The sequence below is a fragment of the Ascaphus truei genome, chromosome 12 (genome assembly GCF_040206685.1).
Source record: "Ascaphus truei isolate aAscTru1 chromosome 12, aAscTru1.hap1, whole genome shotgun sequence".
Taxonomy (NCBI): Eukaryota; Metazoa; Chordata; class Amphibia; order Anura; family Ascaphidae; genus Ascaphus; species Ascaphus truei.
The window spans coordinates 22,345,913-22,373,737 of record NC_134494.1 but is presented as its reverse complement, the minus strand read 5'-3'; the positions used below and the strand labels follow the sequence as shown (position 1 = coordinate 22,373,737).

The 27,825-nt window shown below is 47.5% G+C and overlaps 1 protein-coding gene across 8 annotated transcripts; it reads left to right on the top strand.

Moving 5' to 3' along the window:
* Window positions 1-83: 83 nt before the first annotated feature.
* Window positions 84-27,554, top strand: RAB3IL1 (RAB3A interacting protein like 1). 8 transcript variants are annotated; one of them, XM_075566976.1, is made up of 12 exons: window positions 90-147; window positions 2,666-2,900; window positions 5,130-5,225; window positions 14,949-15,026; window positions 15,503-15,712; window positions 18,111-18,182; window positions 22,724-22,852; window positions 23,107-23,219; window positions 23,330-23,353; window positions 25,158-25,257; window positions 25,874-25,940; window positions 26,527-27,554. In XM_075566976.1, the coding sequence occupies exons 1-12, from the start codon at window positions 131-133 to the stop codon at window positions 26,607-26,609; spliced, it is 1,224 nt and encodes a 407-aa protein (XP_075423091.1). In that variant the 5' UTR covers window positions 90-130; the 3' UTR covers window positions 26,610-27,554. The 8 variants fall into 8 exon arrangements, 7 of the variants coding, with proteins under 7 accessions (XP_075423090.1, XP_075423091.1, XP_075423088.1 ...); XM_075566973.1 differs by having other exon boundaries at window positions 18,057-18,182; XM_075566974.1 differs by lacking the exon at window positions 90-147 and adding an exon at window positions 583-1,173 and having other exon boundaries at window positions 18,057-18,182.
* The last annotated feature ends 271 nt before the right edge of the window (window positions 27,555-27,825 follow it).

Below are 27,825 nucleotides of genomic sequence, written 5' to 3'. Positions count from 1 at the left end.
AGAAATGCATTCTGGGAGATCTGCTGCTGTGAACGTCAGTCACCCAGTAAAATATTCAGTGCGTCACATGACGGTCACATGACCTGGGAGGGAACTCCTGCAATGAGAACCAGATGGTGGTCATGTGACCATGTCCATGTGTATGGGGTGGGTGCAGATACTGTAGCTATATACAGTTAGCAGGACATCTCCAGAAGGGAGGGATAGATATATACACATATACAGACTGTTTTTCTCGCTCTGTCTCTCCCTCCTCTCTTCTACTGTCTCCCTCCCTCCTCTCTTCTACTGTCTCTCTCCCCTCCCTTCTACTATCTCTCTCCCCTCCCTCCTACTATCTCTCTCCCTTCTCTCTCCTACTATCTCTCACCTACTATCTCTCCCCCTCCTCTCTCCCCCCTCTCCTCTATCCTACTATATCTCCCCCTCCTCTCTCCCCCCCCTCCTCTCTCCCCCCCCCTCCTCTCTCCCCCCCTCCTCTCTCTCCCCCCCCTCCTCTCTCCCCCCCCTCCTCTCTCCCCCCCCTCCTCTCTCCCCCCTCTCCTCTCTCCCCCCCCTCCTCTATCCCCCCTCCTCTATCCCCCCTCCTCTATCCTACAATCTCTCTCCCCCTCCTCTCCTACTGTCTCTCTCCCCCTCCTCTCTCCTACTGTCTGTCTCTCTCGCTTTATCTCTCCCCTCTCCATTTCTATCACCCTTCCTCCCTCTGTGGGTCCCTCACGCTCCGTCTGTCCCCCTCTCCTCTCTATACACTGCAGCTCTCCCTCTCTCCCTGCAGCTGGAAGTGTTTCCTCTTTGTGCCGCAGAGAGGGAGGGAGGAAGGAAGTGAGGAGGAGGAGGGGGGTTGGGGGGAGCTGCACATACTTGTGTGGGATGGAGGAAAACTCTGTGGTTTAGGATCAGTCCCCAACCCTGATTCTCTGCCCCTCGCTCCCCCTGTCTGTCTCTCTCTCTCTGCCCCTCGCTCCCCCTGCCTGTCTCTCTGCCCCTCACTCACCCTGCCTGTCTCTCTGCCCCTCACTCTCCCTGCCTGTCTCTCTGCCCCTCACTCTCCCTGCCTGTCTCTCTTACCCTAAGCCTGGTCTCGCTGTCCCCTTTCAACGCCCCCTGGATGTCCTTTTCCTGAGACAGACTTGAGGAGAGAGCGTCAGCTGGTGGGATGTGGGGAGCAGGGTAAGAGAGCGTCTCACTCGGCTCATACCTCTTGTACCTGTTCAATCTGTGTCTTTTGATTCTGGGGAGTGAGGTAGCTGTGCACCTAAGGTCTCTCTCAGTAATAGTGGAGGCTATGGGGTTCTTAGGCTGCGTGTCCCCGCTGGCGCTGACCGCGCTCATGCTTGAGACCGGTGACGTCACCAACTCCCTAAGCATGAGCGCCGGGTGTCCGGTATATTTTGCAAGCGCGCGCGTGGGGGCATGTTGAGCGCGCTTCAAAGTCACTTTTTTGTCTCAAGCGCCAAGCTTGGGAGAGCGTGTGTGCCGCGTAAGCGGGGACTTCCACACAAAGACTGCAATAAGTAAAAGCGGCAAGCGCCGAGCGCACAGCACGCTCAGCGTCAGTGGGGACGCAGCCTTAGAAACGAGGGATGTCTCTTAGTGATGGGATAGGTCTTCTAGTGATGGCGGAGGTAAAGGGTTCTATATCCGTGATAATGGCTGTCTCTTATGAATGGTGGCGGTCTCTCTTAGTGAAAGGAAAGTAATTGGAGAGGACTCTCCTTTGATGATTGGGAAATCCTCTTTCTCTGTGTTTGGGGATGTCTCGGGGTTTGGAGCGGTCTTTCTCTCTTGGTGATTCTGTCTTAGTGATTGGGGATGTCTCTTCCTTGGTGTTTGGGGATGTCTGAGTGATTGGAGCAGTCTCTCTTGGTGATTGGGGGAGGACTTTCTCTTGGTGATTGGGTAGGTCTCTTTTTGGTGATTGGGGAGATCTGTCTGTGATTGGGAGGTCTCCCTTGGTGATTGGGAAATCCTCTTTCTTGGAGTTTGGTGATGTCTCGGTGATTGTAGCGGTCTCTCTCTTGGTGATTGGGGTGATCCATCTCAGTGGTTGGAGATGTCTCTCCCTTTGTGTTTAGGGATGTCTGAATGTTTGAAGCAGTCTGTCTTGGTGATTGGGTATGTCTCTTTTTGGTGATTGGGGAGATCTGTCTCAGTGACTGGAGAGGTCTCTATATTTGTGATTTGGAGGTCTCTCCTTTGGGAAATCCTCTTTCTTCGTGTTTGGGGATGTCTCGGTGATTGTAGCGGTCTCTCTCTTGGTGATTGGGGAGATCTGTCTCAGTGATTGGAGATGTCTCTTCCTTTGGTAATTGGAGAGATCTCTTTCTTGGTGATTAAGAAGGTCTCGTGGTGATTGCGGAGGTTTCTCTGTCATTGGGCCTGACAGGAAATGCTTTCTCTGCTGGCTTCCTGTGAGTGGGTCAGCCTGAGTTGTCTAATGCTGGGTCAGCAATGTTTGAGCTCTCTTCTACAGTGCACTTTAACTGACAGACCAACTCATGCCTCTCACCGGGAGGGCAGTCTATCTCATTGCATGGCAGTCTCGCTCATGTTAGAGGGCAGACTATGATTTTGAGGACACTCTTTCTTATTGGTAGGGCAGTCTCGCTCTCATTAGAAGACACTCTGCAGTCTCTGACACTTTCTGTGCTCCCCCCTGCAGGCACCCCCCTCTCCAGGATGGGGGACCCCAGCTCCGCCGCTCCCCCTCTTTTGAGGAATGGACCTCCCCCCCCAGAACAGAAGCCTCAAGACCCCCCACTGAGAGCCGTGGGGCGCATGTGGACCGCTCTACAGAGACCCCCCCATACGACCTGTCTCGGCTTCGGAGCTCCTCGGTGGAGATCAGAGAGAAGGGATCCGAATTCCTGAGGGAGGAGCTGCTGAGGGCCCAGAAGGTGACTCTCCGCCCTCTGACAGCGGCCATCTTTTATCATATCCGCAAAAATATTTATTGTCACTCTTTATAATAATTTGATTTCATGTACAATATATACAATATAGTCACTCCTTATAATGATGATATATTAATGTATACAAGTACAGTATTATCTTTACGATTGTTCTGATGTAGGTGACAGTGTACACAGCACTGTGCATTGAGTCCCTGCCCCCCAGGTGAGTTTACAATCTTAATGTTGGTGCCTGAGGCGCAGGGAGATAGTGACATTCCAAGGTCACAAGGAGAGGTGACACCGGGATTTCAACTGGGTCACCCACTTCAAAGGCAGACATATTGCTGCTGAGCTACTCCGACAGCCCGCATAGAAACATGGAGCCAGCTGTGAAGGGATTGTGTAGGGTGTGTTACACTTGGTCGCACGTGCCCCTGTCATTCCGTTTTGGGGCTGTGTTTTTGTAGGGTGTGGACGCCTGCTCGGGAGGTGTGGCGCTATAGATAAGACCTCAGAGCTGTTATCACACCGGTAACGCTGCAGTCCCTTCTAGGACCCAAGTGTGTTGTTACCACTCATTCTCTCTGTGTCGCTCTCTCTATTTTTTCTCTCTGTGTTCCTCTCTCGGTCTCTCTCTGTCTCTCTCGCCCTAAGGCTGCGGACATGGTACCGCAGCCCGTGTGGAGATGCGCTGAGGCTGAGGGAAAGCGGGGGCTTTCCCTGGCCATAGTACTGGGGCCGTGGGGGGCGTTCCCAGGGGCGTTCCCTGTGACGTCACGGAGCTGGTGGCGAACCGCTCACGTGACCGCCCTGTCGCGCGAGAAATCAGCTTTAACTGATTTCTCGCGCATCGCGAGCCCCCTCCTGCCTCCGCACGCACCCGCACGCCGCATGTACGCGAACACTGCCTTAAGGCAGTCTGATCGCGCAGCCTGCGGCACCATGGTCCCAACCTTATTCTGCAAGGTGTGAAAGCGCAGGTTACAGAATAAGGGCCTCTGTGTTATTGTGTCTGTGTGTGTCTCTCTCGTGCTCGCTCGTGCTCTCTCGCGTTCACGCTCTCTCTCGCGTGCTCTCGCTCTCTCTCTCTCGCGTGCTCTCTCTCTCGCTCTCTCTCTGGCCCTTATTCTGCAAGGTGTGATAGCGCAGGTTACAGAATAAGGGCCTCTGTGTTATTGTGTCTGTGTGTGTCTCTCTCGTGCTCTCTCGTGCTCGCTCGTGCTCTCGCGCTCGCTCGTGCTCTCTCGCGCTCACGCTCTCTCTCGCGTGCTCTCTCTCTGGCCCTTTTTCTGTAAGGTGTGATAGTGCAGGTTACAGAATAAGGGCCTCTGTGTTATTGTGTCTGTGTGTCTCTCTCGCGCTTTCTCTCGGGCTCTCGCTCTCTCTCTCGCACTCTCTCTGGCCCTTACTCTGTGAGGTGTGATAGCGCAGGTTACAGAATAAGGGCCTCTGTTATTGTGTCTGTGTGTCTCTCTCGCGCTTTCTCTCGGGCTCTCGCTCTCTCTCTCGCGCTCTCTCTGGCCCTTACTCTGTGAGGTGTGATAGCGCAGGTTACAGAATAAGGGCCTCTGTTATTGTGTCTGTGTGTGTCTCTCTTGCTCTCTCTCGCGTGCTCTCTCTCTCTCGCGTGCTCTCGCTCTCTCTCTCATGCGCTCTCTCTCGCGCTCTCTCTATGGCCCTTATTCTGTAAGGTGTGATAGTGCAGGTTACAGAATAAGGGCCTCTGTGTTATTGTGTCTGTGTGTCTCTCTCACTCTCTGCATTATCTGTGTGTCTCTCCCCGTTCTCTGTGTTTTTGTCATATTCTCTGTCTCTTCTTTCTCTCTGTTATTGTCACTCTCCTCTCTCAGTTAAAGTCAAAGGTAGCACTGTGTGCTCATTTGCATGGCATTTCCCAGAATCCCTTGCTGCAGTGGAAGTGCTGGGTGAAAATGGTGAAAGGCGGGGTTGCAGACCTGTCTAAGACATGCAAATGAGCATACAGTAATATTTCCATTTGCTATATGCTTTACTTTGGAGGGTTTTTCTCACTTGTTTTACCCACCATAATTTAACCAAGTGTGTACACACACACACACACGTATGTGTATACATACACGAAATATATAAAAATAATGTGTAAATAATAGATGCATCAATCGCCAGCTATGACCAGTTAATGGCCTCACCTCTTCCGGTTTGTGTTGGTCCTCGGAGTGAGTGGCCCGTTTAATGAGCCCGTTCCATCCTCAGGAGCTGAAGCTGAGAGACGAGGAGTGTGAGAGATTGGCCAAAGTCAGAGAGCAGCTAGAACAGGAGCTGGAGGAGCTGACTGCTAGTCTTTTTGAGGTAATCCTCGTCTCCCCATGTGCCCATCTGTCTGGGCACCCCCCATATGCTTGTTTTGTCTGGAGCACCCCATGTGCCCATCTGCCTAGAGTACCCAATTGCCATGCTGTCTGGGATACTATCTCTTGATCTTCTGCCTGGGGTACGTCCCCCTACTGCCCTACTATACACCTCATCAACTATACACTATACACCTCATCAACTTTGACTCCTTGCAGACATATTTACCAGAACACCCTCCTACAGGCTCTGTACGTTCCTCCTACTTACCACTTAGATTGTAAGCTCTTTGGGGCAGGGACTCCTTTTCCTAATGTTACTTTTATGTCTCAAGCACTTATTTCCATTATGTGTTATAATATTATGTCCCGTGTATTACTGCTTTGAAGCGCTATGTATATAAATTGCACTATATAAATAAAGATATCACAAACAAAGGAATGGACAGAGTCCCACAATGTATGACTGTTAGTAGGCAATAATAGTACCCTGGTATAACGATACCGTCCTCAGTCCTCCTCCATATGGATAGCGGGACCTGCTCAGTGAAAAAGAGCACTTGAGTAAGAATGTCCAATGCGTACAAGCCTTGGGTGTTAACGGGACACCCGCACCCTTCTTTAAAGCAAGCACCTCCCTCAGAACAGCTGATAGTCCACAGATCTCTGATGTCTATAGGGCGCGTGCGCACCGCGTCCCTCATGCGTGCAAAGTCAGACTGGAAGCTGAGCTCTGGGAAAATACCGGCAACGCTAGCTACGGAAAGCACAATTGGCCAAAAAGCCCTACGCGTTTTGCCGTTTCTGCGGCTTCCTCAGGGGTTCTAATGCAACAACACACCTACCTTCCATTATACCAGTCCCCATAGTAATGATGGGTCCCAGAGGGTAATTGATAAGAGGTGCAAACAGTTAAACTACATTTAGACAACATTAACTCCATTCCGTATGTCCACATGGTCATAATACATTTACAGCGGTAACATATTAAATCATTCAAATAACATTATTTATTACCTCATAAAACATAAATATTTATAAATATGTTAAAAATCTTACCCATAACTCTAAGAGACTCCCCACTACGGAGTCGGATCTCAATTAAACCTTAAAGCTGCAGTTCAGACAATATCCTGCATGTTTTTTTTTAATAAATCAGTTCTGTAGTAAGAAAAAATACTTTTAGCATTTTCTGTTTTTAAAAAAACAACTTTGAAAGACCAATTTTCTTGTATTCTATTTTAACAGCCATTTGCTAAGGCACTGCCCCTTCATGTCCTGTCACAAGCCCTGGCACACCCCTTTTTCAGCCCTGCCCTCCCTCTAGCACATGTCAGTGCAGGAGTGCTCATGAATATTCATGAGCTTCCACTGAGTGACAGAAGCAGAAGAAAAACAGATCCTTTCACTAATTATGTCACCAAATTTCGCCTATCAATACATGGAGAACGAATTGACCGGCAGCTATACAGTTCTTTAGGTAATTAGAGATTGCACACATGAAACTATTGAAGTAAAAAAATAAATTAAAAAAAAAAAAAGACTGAACTGCAGCTTTAAAAAGATAGAATCACGAATAAATATATAAAAATGTGCAAAAAAATATATATGTATAAAAACGAGCCTGATTATAGTTTAAAAGCAAACAATCTTTAGAACAGGGAATAGAACTGAAAAGGAAACATTCAAAGCAAATTAGTATCGAGTTCAGATAAAGCACCCTACTATCAAAAAGCTCTTACAACGATACTTAGAAATATATACAAATCTTGTCGTCTTGACTCTGTTGCTAAGGCCGCGCTTATAGTGCCGGCAACGCGACGTCGCCCGAAAACAAATGCGTCGCGAAAACTGGTAGCCGGCAAAATTTGATTTTTCAAGGGCTGTCGCGTCATGTGACGGCCCATGAACCAATCAAATGCCCGGAAACCTGCGCCCGCCGCTGCCCAGCGAAATATAACTTTCGCCTGTGGTGACGGCGATGGGTGACGTCACCCGTCGTGTCGCCGTCGCAATCGGCGGCACTATACGCGCGGCCGGAAAGATTGGTGGGGTGGCAACAGAATCAGGGATTTGTCCTAAAAAGAAACTTTTTGGATTTTTAAACGTAATACTTTGAGTCTCTATGGGCTAAATGTAGACATAGATCTCACATATTTTCCGATATAATTATCTGCCTTTTTCATGATGAAGGATTTGTATATATTTTGTCGTGTTCTTGTCAGGTCACGCGCATACACTCCGCTTGCTTGCGAGAGTGCGAGCTCTTGCTGCAGTAGCACACGCGATCTGTGCTCATAGTGTTGGAGGCGATGGGTGGACGTGGCGGGGGCGTGGCTATGACGTCACAGAGTGGTTCGCCGCGATTGGCTGAACCGCTCACGTGACGCAGCTGTGGTGCGGCCGCCGCTTGAAAAGACAAATTTGTTGTCTTTTCAACGCGCGGTCGCTCCGCCGAGTGCACTAGGAGCAGCCTCAAGGGATCCTGCACTTTGCGCATGGTGCGTGCGCCATCACGCACAGTATGAGCTCGGCCAAAGAGCTTTTTGATAGTCGAGTGCTTTATCTGAACTCGATGCTGATTTGCTTTGAATGTTTCATTTTGGGTTGTATTCCCTATTCTAAAGATTGTTTGTTAAAAAGTTTGGAGGAGATTTTAAACTAGGATGGAGGGGGAGGGACAAGAAATTCGAAATGGATAAACTAAATAGAATAGATGGGGAAATAACAAGGGGTTATGGAGGTATAATGGGGGCAAGTGTGAGTTTGACAAGCAGCGAGACACCCATAGTAAATACAGATAATACTAGAAAACTTCTAAAGACTAAACCAAGTTGGCGCAGAAAGGAAAGAGCAGATAAGATAATAGTACAGGCTGAAAAAAAACTTAAATGCATGCTTGCTAATGCAAGAACACTGACAGATAAAATGGGGGAGCTTGAATTAATAGCTGCAAGGGAGCAGTATGATATCGTAGGCATTACTGAAACATGGTGGGATGAAACTCACGACTGGACAGTTAATTTAGAGGGTTATTCCCTTTTTCGGAAGGATCGAGCAAATAGAAGGGGAGGTGGAGTAGGTTTATATGTTAAACCGGGTCTAAAACCTATTATAAGGGAAGATGTTTATGAAGGGAATTATGAAAATGTAGAGACTTTGTGGATAGAAATTAGCAGTAGAGGTAAAAGTATAAAGAAAATGTTTGTGGGAATATGCTATAAACCACCAAATATCTGTGAGATTGAGGAAGCTACACTACTTTTGCAAATGGAGAAGGCATCAAAACTGGGTCATGTTTGCATAATGGGTGATTTTAATTATCTAGACATAGACTGGGGCAACGAGATTAGCATTACAACAAAAGGAAACAGGTTTTGGGGGGTCCTTAAAGACAATTACATGACCCAAATTATTGAGGAGAAGGTAACAAAAATTGCAAAAGAGCAATCAAATTAGCAAAAATGGTAATGAAAAAAGGATTGCAATAGAAAGTGAGATCAGCCCTAAAAAGTTCTTTAAGTACCTTAATAACAAAAAAATGAGAAAATAAAATATAGGACCCTTTCAGTGTGAGATGGGCAGGCACATTATTGGAGATAAGGAAAGGTATTAAACAAATTATTTGCCTCTGTGTTTACCAGGGAAGAATCAATTGCAATAGTAGTGCCACAGGAGGAAGCCTCAACCTCTATATTAACTGAGGAAGAAGTTCATAGGCGGCTTGATAAAATTAAAGTAAATAAGGCACCTGGCCCCGATGGCAAACATCCAAGAGTTCTCAAGGAGTTTAGTTCAGTAATAGCCAAACCATTACATTTAATATTCAAGGACTCCTTTTCCACAGGCTCAGAACCACATGATTGACGTAAAGCAGATGTGGTGCCTATATTTAAAAAGGGAGCTAGATCACAACCGGGGAATTACCGACCTGTAAGCCTGACTTCAATAGTGGGCGAGCTACTTGAAGGTTTAATACTGGATAATATTCAGGAATACTTAATGGAAAACAAAATTATTAGTAATAGTCGGCATGGATTTATGAAGGATAGATCATGCCAAACTAACCTTATTTGTTTCTTTGAGGAGGTAAGTAGGAATTTAGACCAGGATAATGCAGTTGATGTGGTCTACTTAGATTTTGCAAAGGCTTTTGATACGAGGTTAGTGTACAAAATAAAGCAAATTGGACTCAATAAAAATATATGCACCTGGATTGAAAACTGGTTAAAGGACAGACAACATCGGGTTGTCATAAATTGAACTTTTTCAGGTTGGGCTAAAGTCGTGAGTGGAGTACCTCAGGGATTGGTACTGGGACCCCTGCTTTTTAACTTGTTTATTAATGACCTTGAGGTTGGGATCGAGAGCAAAGTCTCGATCTTTGCTGATGATACTAAATTGTGTAAGGTAATAGAATCAGAGCAGGATGTAATTTCTCTCCAGAAGGACTTGGAGAGACTGGAAATTGGGCAGGTAAATGGCAGATGAGGTTTAATACAGATAAATGTAAGTTTATGCATTTGGGTAGCAAGAATAAACAGGCGACTTACAAATTAAATGGGGATAAATTTGGGGGAATCCTGGATGGAGAAGGATTTAAGAGTGCTTGTAGACAGCAGGCTTAGCAATAGTGCCCAAAGTCATGCAGTAGCTGCAAAGGCAAACACGACCTTATCTTGCATTAAACAGGCAATGAATGGAAGGGAAGTAAACATAATTATGCTCCTTTTATAAAGCATTAGTAAGACCACACCTTGAATATGGAGTACAATTTTGGGCACCACTCCTTAGAAAAGACATTATGAAACTAGAAAGTGCAGAGAAAAGCCATCAAATGAATAAAGGCGATGGACAATCTAACTTATGAGGAGGGGCTAGCTAAATTAGATTTATTTACATTAGAAAAGAGGCGTCTAAGAGGGGATATGATAACTATATACAAATATATTCGGGGACAGTACAAGGAGCTTTTAAAAGAACTATTCATCCCAAGGACAATACAAAGGACTCGGGGGCATCCCTTAAGGTTGGAGGAAAGGAAATTTCACCAGCAACAAAGGAAAGGGTTCTTTACAATAAGGGCAGTTACAATTTGGAATTCATTACCCATGGAGACTGTGATGGCAGATACAATAGATTTGTTCAAAAATAGGTTGGACATCTTTTTAGAAAGAAAAGGTATACAGGGATATACCAAATAAGTAAACATGGGAAGGATGTTGATCCAGGGATTAATCCGATTGCCAATTCTTGGAGTCAGGAAGGAATTTATTTTTCCCCTTATGAGTAATCATTGGATGATATGATACTGGGGTTTTTTGTTTGCCTTCCTCTGGATCAATAAGGAAGTATAGATATAGGATAAAGTATCTGTTGTCTAAATTTAGCATAGGTTGAACTTGATGGACGTACGTCTTTTTTCAACCTCATCTACTATTCAGCGGTGCGCAAACTGGGGGGCGCAAGATTTTTTTGTTTTGGGGGGGGAGGGCTCGGGTGATTGCAGAGGCTCCGCGCTCTTCATCAAGGCATTTAAATTAAATGCCAGGGGACCGTGCGAGGCCTCTGCGACCTCTACTTACCGAAATTCAGCCGGCTTCAGGATACGTGACCATGGCAATGCGGCTACAAATTACGCCGATGGGTCATGTTGCGTCACAGTTGCCATGGTAATGTGACGTCATGCCGCCGTGGGTGACGCTACGCGAGGTAAAGGGGGTGCGCAACAACGAAGGCGAGCAGGCAGGGTGGAGCAGGCAGGCAAACAAAGTTTGCGCATCCCAGATGTATGTAACTATGTAATAACAGTCACACATTTCGGGGCTCTTTGTGCTCCTTTGTTTGTTTGTGGATCTTTATGATGCAGGCTAGGAACTTGTTTTTTGTGAGCAGCAATCCACAATTTGGACGTTTATTGTTGATTAGTATTATTGTATTATTTGAGCTGTTATTTGCGCTTTGTGTTTAATTTTCATAAATAAAGACATACGTACTGTCCAAATGACCTGTTTTAGTCCTCGTGCAGATGGTACCCCCTCCCCATACCCTTGGTACTTTCTTACGGTAGCTCCCCCTTTGCATGCTGACACAATATTATAATACGTTTTATACATTGACCGACTGGTACCGTTTCCATCTTCCTTTTCTGCAGCATAATATCACAACATCACATTTTCCAGGCAGCGAAAAGCCAACAATCGCCTCTTTTATTTGGCGCAAGGAGTTGGCCCTGAATATCTCCACTCCCAATTCAGAGCTTGCGCCATCACCACCAGGCTGAGGCTCTTCCTCTCGTTCTCCATAAAAATAACCTTATCCACACCTCACTGAATGAGCGGTTAGCAACACATTGCAGGGACAGCTAATGTGTTAAATAGCATAGAATGTGTAGAACAAAAGGTGTACAAACAGCGCTTATACAATCAACAAATGATAAACCTTAGATAAATTGTCCGAATGGTAGTCCTGGAGCTGCCTGTTGAGATTGTTCTGGTATCTTGCACCCAGACTTGAATTTGTGAACAAAAGCAACCTCCTCTGGCGCTGAGGTGGGGACTTGAATTTTCTTCGTATAGACTGTGACCTCAGGAAAAAACAAAAGACAAAACATGCAGGAAGCCTGCAATGGTGTATTACCCAAGGGATACAAAACATATATATAGGAGCAATTTATTGATTGATTATCTATAAAATATACATAAAAATATACATGAAAATATACATAAAAATTAATAAAATATTTGAACCAGTGCTTGGCACTAACTGGTGATGTGAACAAGCTGCTTGCACACTATCACAGTAGGAGGCTTGAAATTGTGTCCAAGACTTCTGATCTTTGCTCCGCCTGGTAAAAATTGAAAACCTACTCACCAGATGTGAATAGGTCAAATGCACTGGTTAATGGTCTTTAAGGCCGGGATACACCGTCTGCCTGGCGGTGTTTACGTCTCCTGCTGCCGGGATCCTATCTCGTGCTCCGTCGTGAATCACTTCATGGAATGCACCCGATCCGCTCGCGCAATGACGTCACCAATTCTCGTCCACTGCTACGGTGTCCCAACAGTACCAAAAACCATCCAACGCGTTTCGAAAGCTCTATTGGTGTCTTTCTTCGTCAGGGATATGTGCTGAAAGCATCTATGCTGCTTTATATCTCAGTTTTTGATTGCAAACGGTCCATGATTGGTGTGATTAAATTAAAACAGTGTGATATCAATGTCTCTTGATTCAGATATTTGAAAGAGTATACATGATTTAAAATAGAGATGGAAAACAGACTGCAGGAATATTAATATACTGCAAGAATGTTAATACAATTGGGAATCTTTGACATGTAAATTATAGATGAATTAATCTTCTCTGTGTGAAAATGTATCTAATACGATGTTGTATTAACAAACATATTTGTTGTTAATTAAGTGACTAATTATTTAAGTAATACATGTTCATAACCTGCACAGAGATGTCTGTTGGAAATTTTCATGATATAATTCATATCATGGTGTCATATAGGGCATATTGCCATGCACATATTATGTACAGTCAAATTAACCCAATCATACCAAACAAATCATAGTGGATGTAGAATGGAAATACATGTGGAATATAAATACATATGGATTGAAAATACATTGATTAGTTGAAAGAATACATTAAACATAGTTAGAAACATAATCACAAAGTAGATCATATGTTAACACAGCAATAGTAACAAAAGAGTGCGGTACTTGGTATGGTGACCGCAGTCATGGGTATATTCATAAATTAGATCCATAAATAGATCCATAAGGAAGGAAAAAAGGCAATTATATGCATATACAGTGCTATAGAATGGTGATAGTCCTAAATTAGATTAGTATGTGTCTATAAAATATGTGATGAACTAATTCATAACTTAACATTATAAGTGTTTTTTGAATTATAATATTATATAATGTGATTATTTTACATTTGTTCCATCACTATTTGATGAATTATTGAAAATTTGGTGAAAAAAATATTTTTTTCACCAAATTTTCAATAATTCATCAAATAGTGATGGAACAAATGTAAAATAATCACATTATATAATATTATAATTCAAAAAACACTTATAATGTTAAGTTATGAATTAGTTCATCACATATTTTATAGACACATACTAATCTAATTTAGGACTATCACCATTCTATAGCACTGTATATGCATATAATTGCCTTTTTTCCTTCCTTATGGATCTATTTATGGATCTAATTTATGAATATACCCATGACTGCGGTCACCATACCAAGTACCGCACTCTTTTGTTACTATTGCTGTGTTAACATATGATCTACTTTGTGATTATGTTTCTAACTATGTTTAATGTATTCTTTCAACTAATCAATGTATTTTCAATCCATATGTATTTATATTCCACATGTATTTCCATTCTACATCCACTATGATTTGTTTGGTATGATTGGGTTAATTTGACTGTACATAATATGTGCATGGCAATATGCCCTATATGACACCATGATATGAATTATATCATGAAAATTTCCAACAGACATCTCTGTGCAGGTTATGAACATGTATTACTTAAATAATTAGTCACTTAATTAACAACAAATATGTTTGTTAATACAACATCGTATTAGATACATTTTCACACAGAGAAGATTAATTCATCTATAATTTACATGTCAAAGATTCCCAATTGTATTAACATTCTTGCAGTATATTAATATTCCTGCAGTCTGTTTTCCATCTCTATTTTAAATCATGTATACTCTTTCAAATATCTGAATCAAGAGACATTGATATCACACTGTTTTAATTTAATCACACCAATCATGGACCGTTTGCAATCAAAAACTGAGATATAAAGCAGCATAGATGCTTTCAGCACATATCCCTGACGAAGAAAGACACCAATAGAGCTTTCGAAACGCGTTGGATGGTTTTTGGTACTGTTGGGACACCGTAGCAGTGGACGAGAATTGGTGACGTCATTGCGCGAGCGGATCGGGTGCATTCCATGAAGTGATTCACGACGGAGCACGAGATAGGATCCCGGCAGCAGGAGACGTAAACACCGCCAGGCAGACGGTGTATCCCGGCCTTAAAGACCATTAACCAGTGCATTTGACCTATTCACATCTGGTGAGTAGGTTTTCAATTTTTACCAGGCGGAGCAAAGATCAGAAGTCTTGGACACAATTTCAAGCCTCCTACTGTGATAGTGTGCAAGCAGCTTGTTCACATCACCAGTTAGTGCCAAGCACTGGTTCAAATATTTTATTAATTTTTATGTATATTTTCATGTATATTTTTATGTATATTTTATAGATAATCAATCAATAAATTGCTCCTATATATATGTTTTGTATCCCTTGGGTAATACACCATTGCAGGCTTCCTGCATGTTTTGTCTTTTGTTTTTTCCTGAGGTCACAGTCTATACGAAGAAAATTCAAGTCCCCACCTCAGCGCCAGAGGAGGTTGCTTCAGCATAGAATGTGTGATGGTCTTAGCTAGCTGTTGTATACATAATGGCGGCCTGCAGTTGTGGTTGCTCCCAGAATCCTCTGCACTGTGGAGCGCTTGGAATGCCCACCACCTACTGTTGGGTGATGGCTGCTGTCCTTGGGAGCGGGACGTTCACAGCCCTGCGCGTAGAGAGCGTCAACACAAAGCCAAGATAAGATCACCCTGATGATGGGGGTGCGTACCTGACCCACAGGTTCTGTCTCCGCAGGAGGCCCACAAGATGGTGCGTGAAGCCAACACCAAGCAGGCTGCGTCAGAGAAACAGCTGGAAGAGGCTCGCGGGAAGGTGACTGCAGCTCCGCCATTACCACGGGGAGGGGGATGGGGGGGTGGGGGAGAATGTCGCATTCATGAGCTGTGTCTCTAAAGGCCGGATAAAGACGGCTTATAATGTAGCTTCAAAATGTATATCTACACTCACTCTCACTACCTTGCCTTCTCTCTGTTGTCCTCCTTTTCTCTCTTTCTGTCATCATCCCTTATGTTTTCTTTCTCTCTTTCTGTCCCCCTCACCACTTCTGTATCTCTTCCTCTCTTCCCGTCTCTTGTTCTCTCTCCCCCCCTCTTGTTCTCCCTATCCTCTCCTCCTCCCTCTCTCCCCTTCTCCTCTCTCTTTCCTCCCCTCCCCCTCTTGCTCTCCTCTCTCTTCTCCCCTTCTTGTGCTCCCTCCCTTCCTGCCTCTTTCTGTCCCTCCATCTTGCTCCCTCTCTTCCCCCCCCCCCGCGCTCGATCCCTCCCTTTCTATCCCTATCCCTCCACTAGATTGACATGCTGCAGGCTGAAGTCACAGCCCTGAAGACCCTTGTCATCACCTCTACCCCGTCCTCCCCAAACCGTGAGCTGCACCCCCAGCTGCTGAGCCCCTCCAGGACTGCACTGCGCAAGGGCCACGCGCGCAACAAGAGCGCAGGCTGCGCTGCTGTCACAGCGTCCCCCACCCCGGCCCAGCCAATCAGCAGCGAGGCCAAAGAGGTGAGGTTACCTCCCTGCACCAGCCCCGGAAGAGAGGTTTTACCTCCTTCAGTGCTAGAGGCAGCAAGGCATTTATCTGTGTGTTATAGATATAGGGTACTGTATATAGCCGTATGTCTATAACATCTGTGCACAGGAATAGTATAACATGACTATGCACAGGGATGTCACATATTTCACAATGCCTACTCTCAGTTACAGGTGTATACCCCTCTGTGTGTCTGTTATTGACTCTAACTCTTCCTCTGTACGTCTCTGTCCCTCTCTTGGGTATTCTCTGGCACTCTCTCCTCTGTGTTATTGTAACTCTCTCTCTCGGTCTCTCCTTCTCTCTGACTTATTGTAACTCTCTCGCTGTGTCTCTCCTCTCTGTCTTATTGTAACTCTCTCGCTGTGTCTCTCCTCTGTCTTATTGTAACTCTCTCGCTGTGTCTCTCCTCTCTGTGTTATTGTAACTCTCTCTCTCGCTGTGTCTCTCCTTCTCTCTGTCTTATTGTAACTCTCTCGCTGTGTCTCTCCTTCTCTCTGCTATTGTCACTCTCCTTTTTTCTGCATTATTGTAACTCTCTCCTCTCTGTGTAATTGTCACGCTCTCTGTCTTTCTTTCTGTGATTGTCATTCTGCCTCTCTCTCTGCATTACTGTCTCTCTCCCTCTGTCTATCTCGCCTTCTCTCTGCATCTCTGTGTTATTGTCTCTCTCTCTGTCCCTCTTCTCTCTGTGTTATTGTCTCTCTCTCTGTCCCTCTTCTCTCTGTGTTATTGTCTCTCTCTCTGTCCCTCATCTCTCTGTGTTATTGTCTCTCTCTCTGTCCCTCTTCTCTCTGTGTTATTGTCTCTCTCTCTGTCCCTCTTCTCTCTGTGTTATTGTCTCTCTCTCTGTCCCTCATCTCTCTGTGTTATTGTCTCTCTCTCTGTCCCTCTTCTCTCTGTGTTATTGTCTCTCTCTCTGTCCCTCTTCTCTCTGTGTTATTGTCTCTCTCTCTGTCCCTCTTATTGTCTCTCTCTTTGTCCCTCTTATTGTCTCTCTCTGTCCCTCTGCATCTCTGTGTTATTGTCTCTCTCTCTGTCCCTCTGCATCTCTGTGTTATTGTCTCTCTCTCTGTCCCTCTTCTCTCTGTGTTATTGTCTCTCTCTCTGTCCCTCTTCTCTCTGTGTTATTGTCTCTCTCTCTGTCCCTCTTCTCTCTGTGTTATTGTCTCTCTCTCTGTCCCTCATCTCTCTGTGTTATTGTCTCTCTCTCTGTCCCTCTTCTCTCTGTGTTATTGTCTCTCTCTCTGTCCCTCTTCTCTCTGTGTTATTGTCTCTCTCTCTGTCCCTCTTATTGTCTCTCTCTTTGTCCCTCTTATTGTCTCTCTCTGTCCCTCTGCATCTCTGTGTTATTGTCTCTCTCTCTGTCCCTCTGCATCTCTGTGTTATTGTCTCTCTCTCTGTCCCTCTGCATCTCTGTGTTATTGTCTCTCTCTCTGTCCCTCTTCTCTCTGTGTTATTGTATCTCTCTCTCTGTCCCTCTTCTCTCTGTGTTATTGTCTCTCTCTCTGTCCCTCTTCTCTCTGTGTTATTGTCTCTCTCTGTCTCTCTGCATCTCTGTGTTATTGTCTCTCTCTCTGTCCCTCTTCTCTCTGTGTTATTGTCTCTCTCTCTGTCCCTCTTCTCTCTGTGTTATTGTCTCTCTCTCTGTCCCTCATCTCTCTGTGTTATTGTCTCTCTCTCTGTCCCTCTTCTCTCTGTGTTATTGTCTCTCTCTCTGTCCCTCTTCTCTCTGTGTTATTGTCTCTCTCTCTGTCCCTCTTATTGTCTCTCTCTTTGTCCCTCTTATTGTCTCTCTCTGTCCCTCTGCATCTCTGTGTTATTGTCTCTCTCTCTGTCCCTCTGCATCTCTGTGTTATTGTCTCTCTCTCTGTCCCTCTGCATCTCTGTGTTATTGTCTCTCTCTCTGTCCCTCTTCTCTCTGTGTTATTGTCTCTCTCTCTGTCCCTCTTCTCTCTGTGTTATTGTCTCTCTCTCTGTCCCTCTTCTCTCTGTGTTATTGTCTCTCTCTGTCTCTCTGCATCTCTGTGTTATTGTCTCTCTCTCTCTGTCCCTCTTCTCTCTGTGTTATTGGCTCTCTTTCTCTCTTATTGTCTCTCTCTCTCGCTCTCTCTTTGTCTCTCTCGCTCTCTTATTGTCTCTCTCGCTTTCTCTCTCTTGCTTTCTCTCTCTCGCTTTCTCAATCTCTCTCTCTCTCTCTCGCTTTCTCTGCATTGTTGTCACTCACTCTGTCTCTCCTACTCTCTACGTAATTGTCTCTCTCTCTTCCTCTGTCTGTCTCACTCTTCCTCTCCCTCTCCCTCTCTGGTCTCTCAGTTCTCCGCAGTTCCTTCTCTTCTCTCACTGCTTCTCTGTATTGTCCCGGGGAAGGTTGCCCATATAACCTACGAGCCGGGATGGCCTCTCTCTGATGACTCTTCCTCCTCCTCCTCCTCCCGCCAGGTACTGTCCCTCGCTCAGTGTCACCACTTCAGTAATATTATATGCGAATAAGGGAACCAACAGTGTCATCTCCCGGGGGTCGCGTGCACAGGACTGTGTTCATAGGATTCCATGTCCCTGTCCTGCTGTCACTGTCCCCTCTGCTTCTCTCACTGTGTAACCTTCTCTGTCCCCTCATGTAAACACGGTGTCTCTGTCCTAAGATCTTGTTTTGACGTGAATCAAAACGACACTCCTAAAAAGTAACACAAAAATTGTGCATCCTACGTATGAAGGCTTCATACATATGACGGAAGGTTAAAAAAAAGTGACAATCCCTCCACCGTACTGTGTACAGCGAATAAAAATGCCGCGTTGTGAGCGCATTCACGTCTCAGGCAGGTCTGCAGCCCGGCCTTCCCCACCATTATCCTTAGTATGCAATGCTTCCCCTGCAGCCAGGGATTCTGGGTACTGACGTGCCATTGAGCACTCGCAGTGCGGAACGGGAACACCGAATCGCCACGGGCGCTCCGCCGACCAGGACGACTCGCCGCCGGTCGCCATGTGAAAACGTGTCCCGGCTTGCGGGGCGGCCGCGCCGAGTGGCCAGTTGGTGCGCACGACGCAAATCGCCGTCGGAGCAGCCACGCGAGGTGCCCTGCTGCTGGGGAGATCTGAGGACATTTAAAGATGGCGGAAGGCAGGTGAGTAGTTTCGGAGCGCCAGTGGTGATTTGGTGGCGGTCAAATGGCCTCAGCCAAACGTCGTAGACCGCTCACCGAGTGCTCATTTGCATGTCATTACCCAGAATCCCTGGCTGCAGCAGACGCACGGTATGCTAAGAGATAAGGGGGAATGCAGGACTGCAGACCCGTCAGAGACATGTGACTGCGGTATTTTTATGCGCTGTACATACGATGAACTATTTGTTGTTTGAAATTCTTTTTGAGGCATTGTGACCCGTCCAATACACGATTTTGAAATTATTCATTTAAATTAAAACCCAATGATGCGATTTATTTTAAAAATAACTGTAAATTATTAGTGTATTAATATTTATAATAGCCATACTGTGAAAATAAAAAGAATGCATACCTATAACCTATATGCACAATGAAATATCCGCGCGGCATCTAATAACGTTTTGTTATGTCACATCGCAACGTCATTCTGCGCTAACACTATTAACAGTCGTTACGTCACATTGAGCGTGAAACACTTTCTCCTGTTATATGGCACAGAGGAACATTGTTGTTTCGTTTTTGTTTTTAAAATAGCATGCAGATCTTCATTTGTTTAATAGGTTTGAACCAGGGGGTCTTGGGTGCTGAACCGCGTTAATTTCAGCTTTGGGGACCCCCTGATTCCAGCGATACATACCTTTTTGGAAGGGGGGGCCAGTAGCAGCTCCGGCTGGGCTAGTTGGGGGTTATCAAAATGGTGGCTTAAATATCCCGCGTCAAACGGGCCAATAAGAAGCCAGGACATCATCCCTTGCGGCTTCCTATTGGCCCGCGTGACCAGGACCTTTAAACAGCACACAGATACCGGCACCCTCTACGGAGGTATCTTGGAAAGCCGGGGGGGGGGGGGGCGCAGTTCATCTCCGGAGACCCCCCTGCTTCAAACCTATTTAACAAATGAACATCTGTGTGCCAGGCGCAGTCCATTTTTGGACACCAATGGAGAAATGTCCGATTGGTGCAGAGGCGCTCACAAGCGCAATTTAAAAGGAGGTTATGATGCACCAATTTTGCACCACTTGGTACATAGGCCCCAATATTGATTCACTCATCCCAAGTAAGTGGACTTGATGGTTTCCCTCTGTGTGCCGCCATGTTCACTGTTCTGCGTCCGCCTGCTGCTCCCGGCTGTCACCGCCTGTGATACCATTTACAGCTCTGCCTGTGACCGGGACCACTTAGTGCCAAATATCAAAGAAAGAAGCACTCCCAGAAACTCCTTTATCCTGCCACGGGTGCCTGCCCCCCCCCCCTCGGTCCTGGGGTAGAAACTGCTGTATCCTGCCACGGGTGCCCGTCCCCCCCCCCTGTCCTGGGGTAGAAACTGCTGTATCCTGCCATGGGTGCCCCCCCCGTCCTGGGGTAGAAACTGCTGTATCCTGCCACGGGTGCCTGCCCCCCCCCCCCGGTCCTGGGGCAGAAACGTCTGTATCCTGCCACGGGTGCCCGTCCCCCGTCCCCCCCCCTGTCCTGGGGTAGAAACTCCTGTATCCTGCCAAGGGTGCCCCCTACCCCCCACCCGTCCTGGGGCAGAAACTGCTGTATCCTGCCACGGGTGCCTGCCCCCCCCCCCCCGGGGGCAGAAACGGCTGTATCCTGCCACGGGTGCCTGCCCCCCCCCCCCGGTCCTGGGGCAGAAACGGCTGTATCCTGCCACGGGTGCCTGCCCCCCCCCCCCCCCGGTCCTGGGGCAGAAACGGCTGTATCCTGCCACGGGAGCCTGTCCCCCGTCCCCCCCCCTGTCCTGGGGAAGAAACTGCTGTATCCTGCCACGGGTGCCCGTCCCCCCGTCCTGGGGCAGAAACGGCTGAAATGATGAATGGTTGACCGGCGCTGGTCCTGGATAGAAATAATACTGTGTTTATTACACAAATGTTTTAGATCAATGTTTCAGTTCTAAATTTTGGTCTTTTATAAAGATTTTATCCTCTTGATAAAGGTTCATAATTAGGCCGGAAACGTTGATCTAAAACGTTTCCTTAACAAATACTGCGTTATTTCTGTGCAAGACCAGCGCAGGGCTGTTCAGCCATCTTTATTTCAGCCGGGACCACATGGTGACAGCAGGACGGGGTGTTTGTATCGCATGGGAATGTAATAGGACGGTCTCTGTTCAGACTGCGCTTCTTTAGCAGCGATGTATCCCCGGCCGCGTCCGTAGTGGAATGCGCCCGCTTCCGCGCTCCTCGGCGCAGCGCACGCTCGCCTGCAGCAGGAGAGATTTCCCGTCCTTCCGGCAGCGGCTATGGGGAGGCGTGTCGGGGGCGCGGCCGTGACGTCACGGAGCTGGTTTGCTCCGTCGAACAGCTCACGTGACCCGGCCGTCGCGTGGGGAATACAAACTCGTTTGTAGCGCCAAGCGCCGGTCTCCCCATTGCGCATGTGCACCCGCTAGCGCGTGCACTATGCGCCTATGCATTGGCGTCCCAGTGTTTGTTTTCGGCATGAGCTACGTAGCTCGCGCCGTCTCCTGCACGATGGACGCAGCCTGAGAAGTATCTCCGCGGCTAGATCATTCGGTTACATTGTATCTGCCGGTAACATAGGGAGAGTTCCAATTCAATCTCATTTGCATTGTCTATGCAGCACGAGGGAGTGTTAACCCCAGGAGCGCCGAAGGGTCCGGCAAATTGCCGGAGACGTGAGCGGAAGAGGCGGGTCTCTGTTCTCCCCCTCTTGTCCTGCTCCTGATATCCCCTACTAATTATTACCAGGTCTTTTTTTGTGACCGGGCCACGGCCGGCACCAATTTTTTTTTTGTTCTGGATGTCTCTTCCTGCTCCTCGTCTCCGGCATCGTCTCCTTTTTTTGACAACGTGTCGCCATGACAACGTGGCGTCGCGACATAGCTGGAGGAGACGAGGAGCAGGAGACGGTAAGAGGCCCGGCGTGTCCCCCGCACTGATTATTACGATCATTTATTGATGTATCTACTTGTAAGAGATGTGCGCAGAGGAACATATAATGGAGACCGATTTGGGTGAAATGATATCTGGGCTTTATTGAGCCTGTTCCTTTATCCAGGCAAAACATACAAAAACAACAAAATAACAAACCCCTACCCCTTTGTAAGGGCTAACTTACTTCCCCAGACCCTATCTGCAGGACTGGAGGGATATTCCCATTACCAGCCTATCACCCCAAAGTCTCAGGAGGTACCTTAAGCAGGTGGCCCACCATGTCAGTCTCTGGCAGGTTCCTGGGTCCTCGTGTCCAGGAAATATAGGTCTCTGGGTGTCTTGATCTCAGCACAGCCTTTGTGCTCAAGACAGTGTCTGTGTGCAGGCTTCTCTGCTCTCCTATCAGCCCAAATGTGAGCTAAGGAATCTCTCTCCTGTTTCCAACAGGAGGCTTTTCTTACAGCTCTAATGTGGCCAGGTGGAGTCTAGTTAATTGCCTGCCTGCAATTAACCAGCTCCCTGCTGGATGTAGAGGCAGTTTCTCTCAACCATTGATAAGTCCCTGTTACACTACTGTATGTATATCTTTATATAGTGTACTCAGCGCTTTACAAACGAGACAGTACAGGGAATTATAATGCAATAAGTGCAACAAACTAAATCAGACAATAGGAAAGGAAATCCCTGCCCCGGAGAGCTGAATTGATAATGCACTAACATGTTGCGTAGCGCAGTACAATGTGGGTGAAGGATAATACGAAGCATAACGAACAGGTTAACAGCATGTTACGCGAGACAGCACAAGAGGCCAGTAGGTCCCTGCCCCACAGAGCTTGCAATCTAAGAGGGTGGGAAGGGTAAGGAGGGCCGAAAAGGACCGGTGGGGTATTGGCGCCTCTCTTCCTGCCCTCTCCAGGTGGACACCCTCCTCTTCTCTGAGTTTCTGGCCTGGAAGGAGAGTCCGACGCTGGACAGGTCCTGCGCTTTCCTCTCCCGGATTTACCACGAGGACATCACGCCGTGCCTGGACTTTGCCAAGCGGGAGGTGAGCAGGGCCGGCACGGGCAGAGGAGAGCCATAGAGCGCATCATCAGCTAGGTTCTCCCTCATATTAAAAGCAGACCACACCCTAACCACGTAGAGAGGCAATCCCGTGTAGCCAGCCATAAAACAATTTTACCGTTCAAACCCATTGAGCTCGCCCCTGCGCCTCTCGCGGGCTCTCAAGGGGTTAACCAAAGGTGTTGCGTTGGCCTGCGGTAAAACCAACGCTTGGGGTGCGCATTTCTGTTCCCGCAGCTGTCAGAACAGGTCCTCACCGCGGTGGAAGGCAACACGCTGTCCGTGGAGCCAGTGGCGCAGCCGGCGCTGCCCGTGGTGAGAGCGTCGGCCGTGGAACGCGGGGGGCCCAGGTAATTAGGCAGCGCCTGGTGCTAGTTAGCCAGAGGGTACCAAAGTGGTTAGATGCACAGAAATGCTGGGCTCGCTATGACCTCCGCCATCTTTTTCTTCTCCCTTCCAGCGGGTACCGGGCGGAAGTTGCCACGTAAGTGAGACAGCGCAAACTCAGATTTAATTAATCCACTAACGAGCTGCGTTCTAGAGAATGGTTTATTAAGACAGTCCGTAACCCAGTAACTGCAGAACTAATTTGGAGCTCCTGGCTCCCAGGAGAGGGGCCCCAGGTTGGGTGTGGAGGGGGGTGAGAGTTGGGCAGTGACATGGGATGACAGGACATGGGTGGAGTGCATGGAGTGTTACATTGTGTGTGTGTGTGTGTCGATATATATGTGTGTGCAGAGCTATATGTATATATGTAAAGCTGTGTATATATGTACAGGTATAATATGTGTGTGTGTGTATATGTATGCTGAGCGATATGTAAAGACGTGTACATATGTACAGGTGTAATATATGTATGTGTTTATGCAGAAACGTGCGTATTCATGCAGCAGCGGCGGCTTTGAAAATCTACCGCCCCTCGGCACTTAGCTGTTGCGGCCGCCCTCCTTACCTGCCGCCCTCCTCCTCCTGACCCGCAGCAGCAAAGCGACCAACGTGACATCGCACGGCGTCGCGTTGCCATGATAACGCGACGCCATTTGACACTGCGACGGCGTGTTGCCATGGCAACGAGACGTTGTGTGACGTCCACGGCGTAATTTGACGCCGCGGGTCAGGAGGAGGAGGAGGGCGGCCGCTGCAGTAAAGTGACTTCCCAACAGGCCCGAGAGGCTCGAAAGCGCGGCAAAAGTATATGGGGGGCGGACATTTTTGCCGCCCCCAAAATGTTGCCAACCCCGGGCCTAATGATAAATCCGCCACTGTGTATATGTGTGTACGCAGTGTGTTCTTGCACGCAGTGCAATACGTGCATAGCAAAGGCCTACACACAGTATGTAACCCTTCCTGCCCGGCGTCCTAGGAAGGTTACATCGGGCTGGGCTCAGGTGGCTGGGCGATGAGGTAGCAAGGTTGTATAATAACGGGTGCCAGGAACCTTTATAGCACGCCATTTATTGACAACGTTGCACTGTATTTCACGTGGACATACATGAATACGGTTCTTCTATCAGTGCCCCCTCTTAACACTCAAATAGCGGTATATATCTTGTTTCTGCACTGTGCTAAGACACGGGGTCCCCTCCTCATTAGTTAGAAACATCTCTCCTCATTATTTCGGTAATACTAGGCCCATTGGGGATCCTAGCGGGTCCTGTATACGTAAACCCAATAGCTTGGCCTTTATGGTAACTGCCACCTCCACTTCAGCCTGAGAGGAATGTCAGTGCCGATCTGCGGTTAGAGCCAAATCGCCGGCATCCGGGAAACCTCGTTACTGAGGCCCTCTGTCGCATGCCGTTTCACTTAGCAACTATACTGGCCACCCTTAGTCTTCTCTAGGGATCCTAAGTAACCAGGTTACTATCCCTGTCTATAGCATAATACATTTGGGGGTCTGGTCTCTACTATTACTTTAAGAACATGGGTGTCTACTCTCCCCGAGGCTCCTCTCGTGCTCCTGGAACTTAACATTCTAGAACAGTCCCTCTTCCTTAAGTACCCCTATGTGATGTTCCCCAGAGCAATCCAGGGTGGGGCCTGCAACACTAACACTGCTAGTAACCCTATAGGGGAGTTACACATATAGATTAATGTACATTTGCAGGTAGATACATACACAGCGGTGTGTATGTATAGGCTTTACAGTATATAAAGTGTGTGTACACATATATGTATAGAGTAAGGTAAGAAGATGCTTAAACAAAGTGGCATGGAGTGTTCTGATTGGTAGATGCCCTCTGTATGTATTGATTATCTGACACAGTCACCTGCGCGTTTCTCCTCAGAAAGTGCGCACTCAGTGGGCTGTCACGTTCCTGCCGCCATCGCATCAAATTGGGGGATTCTGGGAATTATTACTTCATCTCGCCGTCCTGCCGGTACAGGGTGAGCACCCGACGTTTACACACTGTGGAGCAATAGACTGAGAGGCATAGATCTGCACCGCGCCATGCGGCATATATTTATACCATGCAGAACGGCATAGATCTAATTACTAAAGTGTTATGCGTGAGACTGTACTTGTGTTGAGTTCAAATAATGAAGAATTGCTGCTCTAACAGCCTCTCTTTCTCCCTCCCTCTCTTTCTCCATTTCTCCCCATCCATCCCTCTTTCTCTCTTCCTCCCCTCTTTCTCCCTCCCTCTTTCTCTCTCCTGCTTCCTCCATCCCTTTCGCTCTCCCCCTCCATCTCCCTTCCCTCCCCTTCTCTCTCTCCTTCCATCCCACTTTATCTCTCCCTCTTTACTTTCTCTCTCCCTCCCCATTTTCTCTCTCCCTCCCCATTTTCTCTCTCCCTCTCCACTTACTCTCCCCCTCTCCACTTTCTCCCACCCCTCTCCACTTTCTCTCCACTTTCTCTCCCCCTCCCCACTTTTTCTCCCCCTCTCCACTTTCTCCCCACCTGCTCTCCCTCTCCTCTCCCCCTTCCTCTCCCCTTTCCCCCCCTCCCCCCCTCCTTCTCTCCCTCTCTCCTCTGTCCCCTCTCCGATCTCTCCCGCAGATAACGGCGGTGGGTAATTTCTTCACGTACATGCGTTACATACAGCAGGGCTTGGTGCGGCAGGACAGTAAGTATTCCACTGCTCAATAAATAACTTGTAGAATTGCTCCTTTTTTGTCCTTGTTAATGGCCCAGACCCACCTCGGACTAACGACAGCAAAGGACAGTAATGCGGGTATTAGGGGGAATATTGCTGATTGACACCATTATACAAACAAAATCAGACTGGAATACATATTTTATAATCATCTACATTGAGTTTTTCTCAATGAATAACCTTTCTTAGTAGTATTATTAAAATATAGCAGAATATTACTAAGGCCGGAAGCCTGCAGTCAAGTATCTCCATGGTAACTCCCGCTGTTTATTGTAACTTGCTCCACCCCAAGAGGGCTGTTTAACATGCCGACTTCAAAGTGTCTTATCTTGAGCTTGTCAGATAATGTTCCTAAGTGAGAGGCTCTTGGCTGCCATATTTGTTAAGGTTTTGGGCTATTTTTCGTTGTTGGGAGGAGACCAGAAAGGTGAAAGCAGACACTGTGTTGTATAGCATTGTGTATGGACCTGTCAAACTCACCCTGTAGCTCACACGCAATGTAGTAGCCGTTGGCTCTCACTAGCCGTGGTAACACCTCTTCTCCGCGGCCCCGCAGCTGAGCTGATATTCTGGGAGATCGTGAGGCTTCGCAGGGAGATGTCCGAGGCCAAGCTGGGCTTCTACGCTAACGAGTCCTAGCGGCGTCGGAATAGGAGGCTGGTCGTGGAAACGAGAGAGGAGCGCAGCCTGGAAAGCGAGAGCCACTGGGGGAGGAGGGGGGCCTGGCGGTGATATATACACATGCACACATACATATGTATTTACATATCATTATCATCTTCAGCCCTTGTCGATCCACCACTGCTGGATGAATCCTCCCCTATGATCTTCCATGTACTGCAGTTGTAAGTGTCCTCTCCACTTCCCTCCAACACGTGCGTGTGTGTGTGCGTTATATATGTATATACACATGATGATGAGCCTTCGAGTGCACGTTGTACTGTCTGCACTATCTTCATGTCTCTAAACCCAGCCTCCCTGCCTGGCACTATGCGCTGACGCTGCCAGACATCGGCACCTCAGCCCGGTGCGAGGAGCAGCAGAGAGCTGCGCCTGACCCGCTGCGAGAGACTCCGCCAGCTCTCCGGGGGTATCCCCTGCTCGCTCCCTCCAGGGTCCTTTCCCCATGACTCTCCTCCTGCAGCTGATTTACGAGTCGCTTTCACTCCATGATTGCCGTAGGGGGTCAACAACGCAAAGGCAGAGCAACATGGTACCAGGCCAAGCAATGCATTGTGGGTCTCTGGCATTGAAGCGGTTACATTGCAGACATTAATGGGCCTATTCTATAAGGCTTCATAAAAAAATGGCTGGGCCGGTTACGCCGCCATTTTGTGGAGCGTTGCTATCACGGTATTCAGAAAGCCTCGATTACCTGTGATAGCAAAATTCCCAAAACGGGCGAGTAGCCGGCGACGTGATGATCGCCTCTCTCAAAAGGGCTCACCCGGCGATTTGTCCCAGCTGCAGAGAGAGCTGCACAGAGAGAGCCGCCTCTCCCCGCGCGTATCTCGCCAGCGATCGCAGGCTTTTAATAAAAAATGTAATACTAGTGTATGTGAGCAGGGGGTCTCCGGAGCAGAAAGGCGTTGATTTGAGTTCTGGGGACCCCCTGCTTCCCGAGTTACAGGCCCCGTTATGAGGTGCCGGTATCTCCTATGCATTTAAATGTCTCGCGTCACGTGACTGTGGGAATAAAATGCCTAGGATATACCGGCACCCCATAACGGGACCTGTATCTCGGGAAGCAGGGGGTCCCCAGACCTCAAATCAATGCGGTTCTGGTCCGGAGACCCCCTGCTCACGTACACTAGTATTAAAAAAAAAATATTAAAACAGCTTCATTACCTTAGCG

Bases quoted from the DNA above. Each gene is read 5' to 3' on its own strand.
- RAB3IL1 (XM_075566973.1), top strand. The intron at 5,226-14,948 runs GTAATCCTCGTC...CTGTCTCCGCAG, and splicing joins TGACTGCTAGTCTTTTTGAG to GAGGCCCACAAGATGGTGCG. The intron at 23,220-23,329 runs GTAATTAGGCAG...TCTCCCTTCCAG, and splicing joins GTGGAACGCGGGGGGCCCAG to CGGGTACCGGGCGGAAGTTG.